This window comes from Salvelinus sp. IW2-2015, linkage group LG10 (assembly GCF_002910315.2).
Source record: "Salvelinus sp. IW2-2015 linkage group LG10, ASM291031v2, whole genome shotgun sequence".
NCBI lineage: Eukaryota > Metazoa > Chordata > Actinopteri > Salmoniformes > Salmonidae > Salvelinus > Salvelinus sp. IW2-2015.
The window spans coordinates 18,903,469-18,914,169 of NC_036850.1; the positions used below are offsets into that span (position 1 = coordinate 18,903,469).

At 40.6% G+C, this 10,701-nt stretch overlaps 1 protein-coding gene across 1 annotated transcript in view; it reads right to left on the reverse strand.

Annotated features, from left to right (window-relative positions):
- The window catches only part of LOC111969135 (mucin-5AC-like), a 36,917-nt gene extending 27,054 nt beyond the window's left edge, over positions 1-9,863 (reverse strand). The window contains exons 1-16 of the mRNA XM_023995077.2: positions 9,842-9,863; positions 9,613-9,734; positions 9,148-9,318; positions 6,034-6,097; positions 4,740-5,001; positions 4,351-4,465; positions 3,989-4,079; positions 3,785-3,891; positions 2,327-2,543; positions 2,106-2,231; positions 1,720-1,837; positions 1,483-1,621; positions 835-945; positions 625-694; positions 252-389; positions 5-148 (exon numbers count right to left, since the gene is read on the reverse strand). Of these exons, the coding sequence (XP_023850845.2) occupies positions 5-148; positions 252-389; positions 625-694; positions 835-945; positions 1,483-1,621; positions 1,720-1,837; positions 2,106-2,231; positions 2,327-2,543; positions 3,785-3,891; positions 3,989-4,079; positions 4,351-4,465; positions 4,740-5,001; positions 6,034-6,097; positions 9,148-9,318; positions 9,613-9,734; positions 9,842-9,863 (2,017 nt within the window). The remainder of the gene's footprint in view (positions 1-4; positions 149-251; positions 390-624; positions 695-834; positions 946-1,482; positions 1,622-1,719; positions 1,838-2,105; positions 2,232-2,326; positions 2,544-3,784; positions 3,892-3,988; positions 4,080-4,350; positions 4,466-4,739; positions 5,002-6,033; positions 6,098-9,147; positions 9,319-9,612; positions 9,735-9,841) is intronic.
- Positions 9,864-10,701: the final 838 nt, after the last annotated feature.

Below are 10,701 nucleotides of genomic sequence, written 5' to 3' on the forward strand. Positions count from 1 at the left end.
CTGCAGGGGCTTTCAAAGCTACTCTTGATGTCTGGGCAGCTGGCTCGTGTTTTCCAGGTGTTTGCAAAACCAATGGCTGTGCCCTCAGTCACTCCACTCAGGACCTTGAAATCATCTCCTTGGTTGTTGTTGAAGTTTCCACAAAGACCTGTAGGGTGAACATGTATTTATATACAGGGAAAATAAATCATTCCCAGAACATGAACACCTCAGTGGACTGTGGTGGTTGGTCAACGGATGATGAGACATACCACAAGTTCTCTGCTGCCAAACGGTGCTTGCAGCAATATAGACCTGCATGATTGGTGAGAGTTGGATTTCCAACTGGAGGCCAAAGGTGGTCTGGACAATGATGAAAAATGAGGAGGCTCTGAAAATAGTTACTCCAGCTATAAGGAACAAAGTGGGAAGAGGAAGGAGTAAGATTCAGCATTATGATGTTAAGTAAAATATATGTGTCAGTGTTGAATGATAAAGCTGCATCACCATCACAACATTCCCATTTATCATAATGTATTCCCCATACAATGATGTGCTTTAAKTGTAGGACACAAGTTTCATGTATGCCTAGTCATCACCACATTGATTGTACTGTATGTTAATTGTACAACAACTGTAACTTACCAGCAGAAAAAGGCAGCTGAGAATAGATTCCATTTACAAAGGCTTTTCCATTGGGTTGTATGTTGATCACCTGCGTAGAGTTGCATTGTGTAACTATATGCTTACTCATGATATWCAAATAATACATTAAAGTCTAAAACCTAACAACACTAGGGWAAAAACATTTACTGCAGTCAAAGGCTGATAGCATGTCAGTCAAAGAATACTTACAGTGGCTCCTTCTGAGAGGGACAGGGTAACAGCCTTTAGACAAGTCTCACTGTCAGAAAGCCCACATTGCACCAGATCACCCAGTACAGTGAATTGCATCCCATCACAGTCCTGAAAAAACATAAATCAGTTGTTACAAATATTTCCCTTAATAAAAGGAAATATCCTTCWGAWTTTTTTTGAAAAAGGAATATKTCAGTGTAAAARAAGAGACAGAGTAAACATGAACAACCCACATTTCTCCATAGATAAATGTATCAATGCAAGATGAATAGTACTGTTCTATATGAGGGCTCCCCAACTCTGTTCCTGGAGAGKTACTCTCCTGTAGGTTTTAGCTCATTCCGCAGTTGTAACTAACCTAATTCAGCTCATCAACCAGCTTATTATTAGAATGAGGTGGGCTAAATTAGGYTTGGAGTGAAAACCTACAGGGCGGTAGCACTCCGGGAACATGGTTGGAAAGCCCTTTTCTATATTACAATTTTCATCATAAAAACTGGATATACCAGAAGAAAAGTAAACAAGATGGAGGCAAAGCTGTAATACAGACATAATAACTACAAAGAAGGTAGCACGTTTCAAAATGTATTTTATGTGAATGAGATTGATGCACACAGAGCTTTGGTGAGGAAACTGTATATTGACCTTGGTCAAAACATAAGAGCAYTCCCCATGGAAGGTGTAGGCTTTTCCATCATAGGTGTTGATGTGGGATCCTCCCTCCACAGCACAGGTGCCAGGACAGTCCTTGTCCACACACTTCCACTGACCACCAGCACAGGAGCTAAGGGCAAAATATAAATTATTCAATGGAACTTACAAATTGGCACCCCTGGAATAACTTTTTGACTCAAGTCAGAATTCTTAGCCTGGTTTTCTTACCAATCTTTACAAGTGCTTGAATAAGACTCTCCGGGTGCGTAGGTTTTTCCATTGTGGCGGCAGTAGCATTGACTCAAGGCGATACAACCATTCTTGTTGACGTCATCAAAAACGGTTCCTTTGGGTGAGAGCATACATGTGTTTATTATGATCAACTGGCTTGTTCTTGTGTCAGGAACTAAATCCCACATGAATCAGATAATATACCTGGCCATTACAYAAACCAAACTTGTAATTGCCTTTGTAACGCAACAGAGTCCAGTCCACAATATGGAATCAATTGCTTTGCATTCTATCAGTATACAGTCTGCTKCATTCCAATGGATTTTTATTACATGTCTTTGAAGAAGAGGATGTGCAGAYAATGTTTAAATATGTCTGCCCACCTGGAGGACAAAAGCAGCCATCTGAGCAGTGTTCCTCACACAGCTGGCCTCTCTCGGGGTTGGAGCAGGTGTCAACACAGGGGTTTCCACACTCCTGGTACTCCATGTTGWAGGGGCAGGTCTTATCTGCAAAGATAAGGTTGTGCCAAAATATGAGTACACTGTTGCAACTAACCAATGTGTGATTTGAATGTTGATACGGGAAGTAAGGGCATGCTTACAGCAGAACTGTTCAGTCCTCCATTGCTTGGGCTTCCCGCCTGCATGAACACACTGGCGGGAGTACTCTGAGATAGTGTTGCATAGGCAGAAGGACTTGGTGCTGTTATCACAGTGGCACAGGTCAGATACACAGGACTCAACAAATGAGTCAATGGCCAACAAGTCCTTACAGCTGCTGAAGGCAGGACCGGAGAGCAACTGCTCACAAACTGGTTTCTATCAAACAAAAACAGAGAGATGCTATAATTAGGACATATACAGTGGAGTCTGAAATTATTYACACCCTTGATAAAGACGAGCAGAAATTACTGTGTAAAATAAATTCAAAACAAATTTGGTCAAATATATTATTTTATATTAATACGATTGCTTCTAGAAAGAGATTTTGTTATAAAAGTAATACAAAAAAATCTCAGAAAGGTAGGGGTCAAAATTATTGACATCCCTGTTTTCACTATCTTTCAGTACTTCACCTTGTGAGGATAACTGCAAAAAGCCTTTTTCTAAAATGTTTTATGATTTGGAGAACAAATTAGGACCACAGGAGATTGGTGGCAACTTAATTGAGGAGTACGGGCTCGTGGTAATGGCTGGAGCGGAATTTGTGGAATGGTATTCCATTTACTCCGTTCCAGCCATTATTACGAGCCGTCTTTCCCTCAGCAGCCTTCACTGTTTAGGATCTTTGATGTCCTTTGGCTGTTCTTATGGACTGCCCTCTTTAATTCAAACCACAGATTTTCAATGGGTTTCAAAGAGAGACTGAGATGGCCATTGCAAAAAGGGGCTATTTTGCTTCCACTGGTCCTGGGGCTCTTGTAAAGATCTATCATGATCTTTACCCAGCACCTGGACATTTTTGCCAAAACCTTGTTGCCACTGCCACTTGGCCTTCAGTGGATCTTCSAGCAATACAGTAACCCCATGCACACATCACAATCCCCAAATAAATATATATTTGTCCACAAAATCAACTCAGTCTCCGAACTTMACACCCATTGAAAACCTGTGGTTTGAATTGAAGAGGGCAGTCCATCAGCACAGACAAAGGATATCAAGGATTTTGAAGGACTTGTATGGAGGAATGGTCTAAAATCCCTCAGAATGTGTTCTCCAACTCATAAAACATTTTAGAAAAAGGCTCAGTGCCATTATTTGCAAGGTGTGGTATTGAAAGGTATTGAAAACAGGGMTGTCAYTAATTTTGACCCCAGACTGGAGAGAAAKAAAATATTACTTTAAAAACAAAATATCTTTCTCAGAGCAATTGTATTAGTATAAAATAATATAATTTTCAAAGAAATGGAGCACACAATATACTGTAGCAGTACACAGTCATTTTTGCTAATCTTTATCAAGGGAGTCAGTCATTTCGGACCCCACTGTACATGTTGTTAAGTACACAGCAGCCTAGCCAATATCCCTATTCTTATCATAAGCGATAAAGTTTAACCTACCAGATTGGGYCAATTCTGATTTGAAGGCAGTGTGTTTTCAGTACAGCTTTCAGTGGGACCATCCAATTTCCAGAAGTTTCCGAAGTCGACAGGGGACAATTTCATACCTTTGGCATAAAAATATATCCAATTATTGTTAAATGTRAACTGTATTCCAAATAATAGGCAATGGTTGATGTGTTGATAGTGTCAGTGAAAATGTACCATGGCTATAGAACTCATCAAATTGRTGAATTCCATTAAAATCTCCACATAGACCACAGGTCTTATTTCTGAATTTYATGTCCATCTCCACCTGAAATAGAAGACCATTAGACATTTTAGGGTGACATTTTACCTCCATAACCGCATAACACTCGACAAAAACGGGAAATGACTGTAACAAAACAAAGATTTAACAGGAGTGACAACCTATTKCTTAATAAAATAACTYTAGATTAGAACTACCTTAACTGTTGTTAACACAGTGCCCACCACAGCACAGGCCTTCAAATGTAGACATTGACCACACTGCAAAAACCTAACTCCACCTAGAAATATTCATAAATGCATAATTGTTGTACTACCAAGAAGGAATCATCCTGGTTCCATATGGCTACCAATCCCAGTTTTGCTTTGATCTTGATGTAGGAGGGAGTCTCTTCAATGAGAATACCAGACTGGCTGAATGGTAAGGTGGCACTGGAGGAAGAGGAAGACAAAGCAGTAGATTTAACTAGAACTTAGTCAGACCAACCAATTTTACATTAGCTCAATTGACTTCATTTTGAGACATTTTCATTGGTACTTTAAAAACAACATTCTCATCTCTAAATATGTGCTTGAGCAAAATTACACAGTATAAGGTTGAGTCTAATCTGTTAAGTCAAAGCGACTGGGACAACAATATGACATCCAACTACTTGAGCACTTATAAAAAAAATACAGCTACATGAGAAATTCTTGAGGAACTTACTTATTCCCATTAACAACAACTGAACCCTTGGATAGCTCCACCACTACACCATCCAGCTTCATGGTGATCTTGCTAATGGTGGGCTGGTTGTTCACCACCTGCCGCCTCATCTGGATGTTGAAATCCTCATAACTGCTATGGCACAGTGAGGTCACAACATAGTTGCAGGTGGAGGGGAGCTGAAAGATGTCTCCGTCAAAGGTCTTGAAGTGGTAGTTACCCCACGTACTGCAGACTTGGCCATTATGTATAGGACTCACTCCTGGGAAAAAGGACAACCAATTCAGCTATGATAGCATACAACTCAGCAGGTTTAATCTTTAGATATTTAAAAAGAAAGAAATAGGTAACGGGTAGCAGATATTATTTCCCATTTTTGCCCCTCGTAAAACCTTGCTTGGAGTCCATTGGTTGACTGCTAGATTGGCCTCACTCACTCACCATAAGAGTCTACTGACGCACCCATGTGTCAATCTAATTAACATAATAAAAAAATCCCCACCATAATCTGTCAGTTTAAGCTAAAGATATCTGTTTTTTTTGCATGGGCTGCGTGTCAATCCACCGCATCCACCTACAGTATGTCGACCTTCCGCATCTGCGGTTGAAAGTTGCAGAGCTACAGAGCTGTTTGTCACACCAGGGGACATCCTGAAAATCGGGATTCTCACGAAAACGTCTTTAGCGTCCAAACGATTTGGCCTACTAGCTAATATGACCACTCTATGGTGTCACAGAACTCATCTGATGTCGGTACCGCCGATGTGCCAACTTCTGTCTGTAGCATCCGAACAGTTTGGTCTACGACCTCCACAAGTGTCATTGGACTCGTCTGAAGTTAACCCATACAAATGATTGGAAGTATGGAGGTAGTTTTGTGCCACCAAAATAAATGGTTACATATGTGTCAAAAAAAACACAATTTTCCTGAGTTTCTGTATATTCCAGACAGTTTTTTGGGGCATTTATGGAATTGTGTATTCAATTGCGTTTTCTATGGGACTATAGTTAGTAAACGCCAAATTCAATATTTAATCACACTAAAATACCAAGACTTTTCAAATACTCAATGTTCTATTATGTTTATGAACTTGAACCATAAATTAATGAGTTAGCCTTCACTTCTTGCTAAACCGCAGCTAATACACAAAACCTGATGCACTACTTGTTATGACTGTCTCCATCATGGTTATTGTCTTTCACCATTGTCTGTGGATATGTAAGGCTGCAGTGTTAATCATTGTCATCATCTCAGGGTCATGCATCTGTATAGCACATGTATTATGAAGCTTACCTGCAATCTCAGGTATCCTTGACATTGAGGGGATTGATGTTAACTGTGGCCTTTGATGTATCCTCTGAAATCAAAGTGTATTGTTATTACGTTACATGAAGTTTTTACTGTAAATCATTGTGGAATCCTGTATCATTTCAGGCTCTGTTATGTAGTTCTCTTGCCAATCCTACATTTTACCTATTCATCAATCATAACCCATGCTTAAAAGCACACAAAGGCAGGACTGAGCTTTTCCTCATTGTTAGTCAGTCCAATGAGATTAAACAGTGGAGCTATTGTGAGAGGCCTATGACATACAGTAACGTACAGTTATCCCTGTCAACACTTAAAGTACAAGGTTTCTGGTAAATCAAAATCATGGATTCTACTACACTTTGAAGAGGCAGTTATTAAACCAATCGCCAGAGCCATCCATATTAACACCCATGTGGGTGCTGTGTTGCCCCATGGTCATCCTCTGCTGGTAGGGAACACAGGTGGTATGAGAAAGGTACTTAGCTTTGGTTTTATACCAACCTGAGTGAAGGGAAGGTCTTAAGTTCTAATACGACGTGAAGGTGTGGCAGAAGGGTGGCTCCATCCCAAGGATTTCATGGCCCTCTCAATTCAGTATAAGAGGTTTAAACCGCCATTTGATCATTGCACAGAAAAAGGTGTCATCAACAAGTGGTTCCTAGATTTGTTACCTTGTGGCCAGTTCCATATTTATTGAGACCAACCAAATAAACCAAACGCATGTATCAACCTCGTCTTGAGTTGAACCACAACCCAGAGGATATATCCCTGACCCATCATTCAGGAGACACTTGTCATAGACAAATGTCCATAACCATTATTATTGCATTAGTTATCTATTAGAATTATTTTATTTATTTATTAAATATATATATGGACTGAATTTAAACCACCAAAACAGGTCAAAAGTGTTTGTGTTAATATGTTTTGGTTTATCTTTTGATGACTCATTCAACAGTCCAATATAACAAACTGCAGGTGTGTTCCTATCACAAGATTTACATTTACATTTAAGTCATTTAGCAGACGCTCTTATCCAGAGCGACTTACAAATTGGTGCATTCACCTATGACATCCAGGTGAACAGCCACTTTACAATAGTGCATCTAAATCTTTTAAGGGGGGGGGGGGTGAGAAGGATTACTTTATCCTATCCTAGGTATTCCTTAAGAGGTGGGGTTTCAGGTGTCTCCGGAAGGTGGTGATTGACTCCGCTTTGTCCGTGGCGTCGTGAGGGAGTTAGATTACTGATTCACTCTATTGTCCTTACACTGAGGCTACGATTTCTTATTGTTTCTCGTCACAAAGAGTTTTTACACACAATGGCAATATTGCTCATGACTTGATATGAAGGAAAAACCTTGGTTACATTACTAATTAATTGTTTTATAAACACGAAACGTTTTCAAAATGCCATTAGTATTGTTGTAATGCACAATGTGATTATGTGGTGCTGTGGAATGTAGCTCCACCACCTCATGTCCTTATATCAATATTCTTGTAGAAGGGTTGTTCCATTTGACTTCAATCACTTTTTGACTGCACCCCTTTAAATTTTATCAAAACTTTCTATACATATTTGCCCATCGTAGAAGTAGTCAGAAAGTAACTTTTTGGACCTGAATGCCAAAACATTTAGGAGATATAGGTGCTCAAAGATGACCCATTTTTCATACCCCACCCTACCTTAAGACATCCATGTCTTCATCACTAGAAAAGATAAACGGTTTAGTTTGATATTATTTAAAAGCTTGCAAACAGGGTAGTCAAACTATTTTATAATAATAATTCAAACAAATATTTTAATACATTTTTTACCTCTCTAACATCAATTATCTAAAAATGCATGTACTCCAATCTTCGCATATGTTGTAGCTTAGACACAATTTTTGAAAATCTGAGGTGTTTGTGTTGTGACTGACATCGGTTTAGACACAGCATGCTCTTGTATACAGGGTGTGTGTCATGTCTTGACAGATAAAATCGAAATTTCTACTTTCAAATGGTAGCACAAAGATGGTTAGAGGTCCACACATCAGAGAATGTAGACTTGAATGGGAACATCAGTTGTTTTAAATTGTTTTGTCAATCTTCCATACAAACCTATTGAAATCATAGAAATATAGATAATAGAACAGCCTATTTAAGTTGAAATACTTTTACAACACTGTCTGCAAGGTTTTAAATGATGACATACTCAACCATTTACCTTTTCCAGTGCTGAAGACATGGATGTCTCATGGTAAGATGGGGTATGCAAAATGGGGTATGCAAAACTTTGAGCAATTCTAGCTCCACTTTCTGACCACTTCTACCATGGGCAAATATTTATGGAAAGTTTTGTTCAAATCAAAAGGGGTGCGGACAAAAAGTGAATTAAATCAAATGAAACGACCCAGAACTGAGGTTCAAAATGAGTGTGGATAGTGATGCTCTCCATATGTATTTGATCTGCCCAATGAGGTCATTTCTGGACACTATTTCTGCAAGTAGCACACTCTGTCATTATTATTTCCACATTGAGACAGCTACAACATTTGCATATTTTTTACATTTTTGTCATTTAGCAGACGCTCTTATCCAGATCGACTTACAGTTACTGCATTCGTCTTAAGATAGCTCAGTGGGACAACCACATATCACAGGCACAGAAAGTACAATTTTCCTCAATAACGTAGCTATCAGGGAGGAGAAGAGCTTGGACTGGGCTGAGCAGGAGCTGCCCTCCCATAGGGGTGGGAGGGCCAAGAGACCTGAGGTGGCAGAACGGAGTGCTTGGGTTGGGGTGTAGGGTTTGAACATAGCCTGAAGTTAGGGAGGGGCAGTTCCTATTGCTGTTCCGTAGGTAAGCACCATGGTCATGTAGTGGATGCAAGCTTTGACTGGAAGCCAGTGGAGTGTGCGGAGGAGCGGGGTGACATGAGAGAACTTGGGAAGGATGAAAACCAGGCGTGCTGCAGTGTTCTGGGTAAGTTGCAGGGGTTTGATGGCACATCAGGGAGCCCAGCGAGGAGCGAGTTGCAGTAGTCCAGACGGGCGAGGACAAGTGCCTGGATTAGGACCTGAGCTGCTTCCTTTGTGAAGTAGGGTCGTTACTCTACAGATGTTGTAGAGCATGAACCTGCAGGAGCGGGTCACTGCTTTGATGTTTGCAGAGAACGACAGGGTGTTGTCCAGGGTCACGCCAAGGTTCTTTGCACTCTGAGAGGGCGACACTTCAGAGTTGTCAACCATAATGGAGAGGTGTTTGAGCGGGCAGGCCTTCCCCTGGAGGAAGAGCAGTTCCGTCTTGTTGAGTTGAGCTTGAGGTGGTGGGCTGATATCCAAGTTGAGATATCTGCCAGGCACGCAGAGATGTGTGCCCCCACCTGGGTGTCAGAAGGGGGAAGGAGAAAAGTAGTTGAGTGTCATAGCATAGCAATGGTAGGAGAGACCATGTGAGGATATTACAGAGCCGAGTGACTTGGCGTATAGAGAGAAGAGGAGAGGACCTAGAACCGAGCCCTGGGGTACACCAGTAGTGAGAGTATGTGGTGCAGACACAGATCCTCTCAATGTCACCTGGTAGGAGCGGCCTGCCAGGTAGGATGCAATCCAAGAGTGTGCAGATCCTGATACCAACAGCCCTGAGAGGGTGGAGAGGAGGATCTGATGGTTCACGATGTTGAAGGCAGCAGATAGATCTAGGAGGATGAGAACAGAGGAGAGAGAGTCAGCTTTGGAAGTGCGGAGAGCCTCCGTGAAACAGAGAAGAGCAGTCTCGGTTGAGTGACCCGTCTTGACGCCTTACTGGTTAGGGTGAAGAAGGTCATTCGGAGAAAAAATAACAAGAAAGTTGATCAGAGACAGCACACTCATGTGTTTTGGAAAGAAAAGAAAGTAGGGATACAGGACTATAGTTTTTGACATTAGATGAGTGTTGGTTTCTTGAGGAGGAAAGCAACTCGGGCTATTTTGAAGTGGGATGAGTTGATGAGGGAAGAGAGGAATGGGAGAATGGGAGAATATCTACAAAAAGTATGTTTCTTGTGTAACTTTCTCTTTATTAAATAATATTGCCTTTATTATGGCTAAACACATGACATATAATACTTGAATTAGAAAACACTTAACCAAAGCCTGATATATCGCTAACAAGACACAATAAAGGCATTTTAGTTACTTATATACACACTTATAAACTACAAATAAGTGGTTTATACTGTATGTGTAGCCTACTTTAAAGTAAAGTTTTACCAAATAAATCAGTTTGTATATTATTCTAGTATTCATGTTTAACGCCACAAGAAGAAAAATGCGTAATTACCCTATAACAAATAATTGGTTTTAGTCATTAGCGCACAGTGCAATGGAGACTACACACTAGAAGGACCATACACACCTGGACACAACAGCCAGAGAGCTCTATGCTGTATATCCCTATGGCCAATAATGAACTTAATAATTATTTTGGGTCATCGGTACAGATATCCAGGACTGTACTTATACTAGGGATGCAACGGTACACAGTATGTTGTCGGAACGTTCGGTACGGTTCAATACGCACACGTGAACCACGGAATTACGATATGCCTGTCATTTTCCTATAATTTCCAAAACTTGCTTATTGCATTGCAGACTACACACACGTTGTACATTCAGATCCACAGA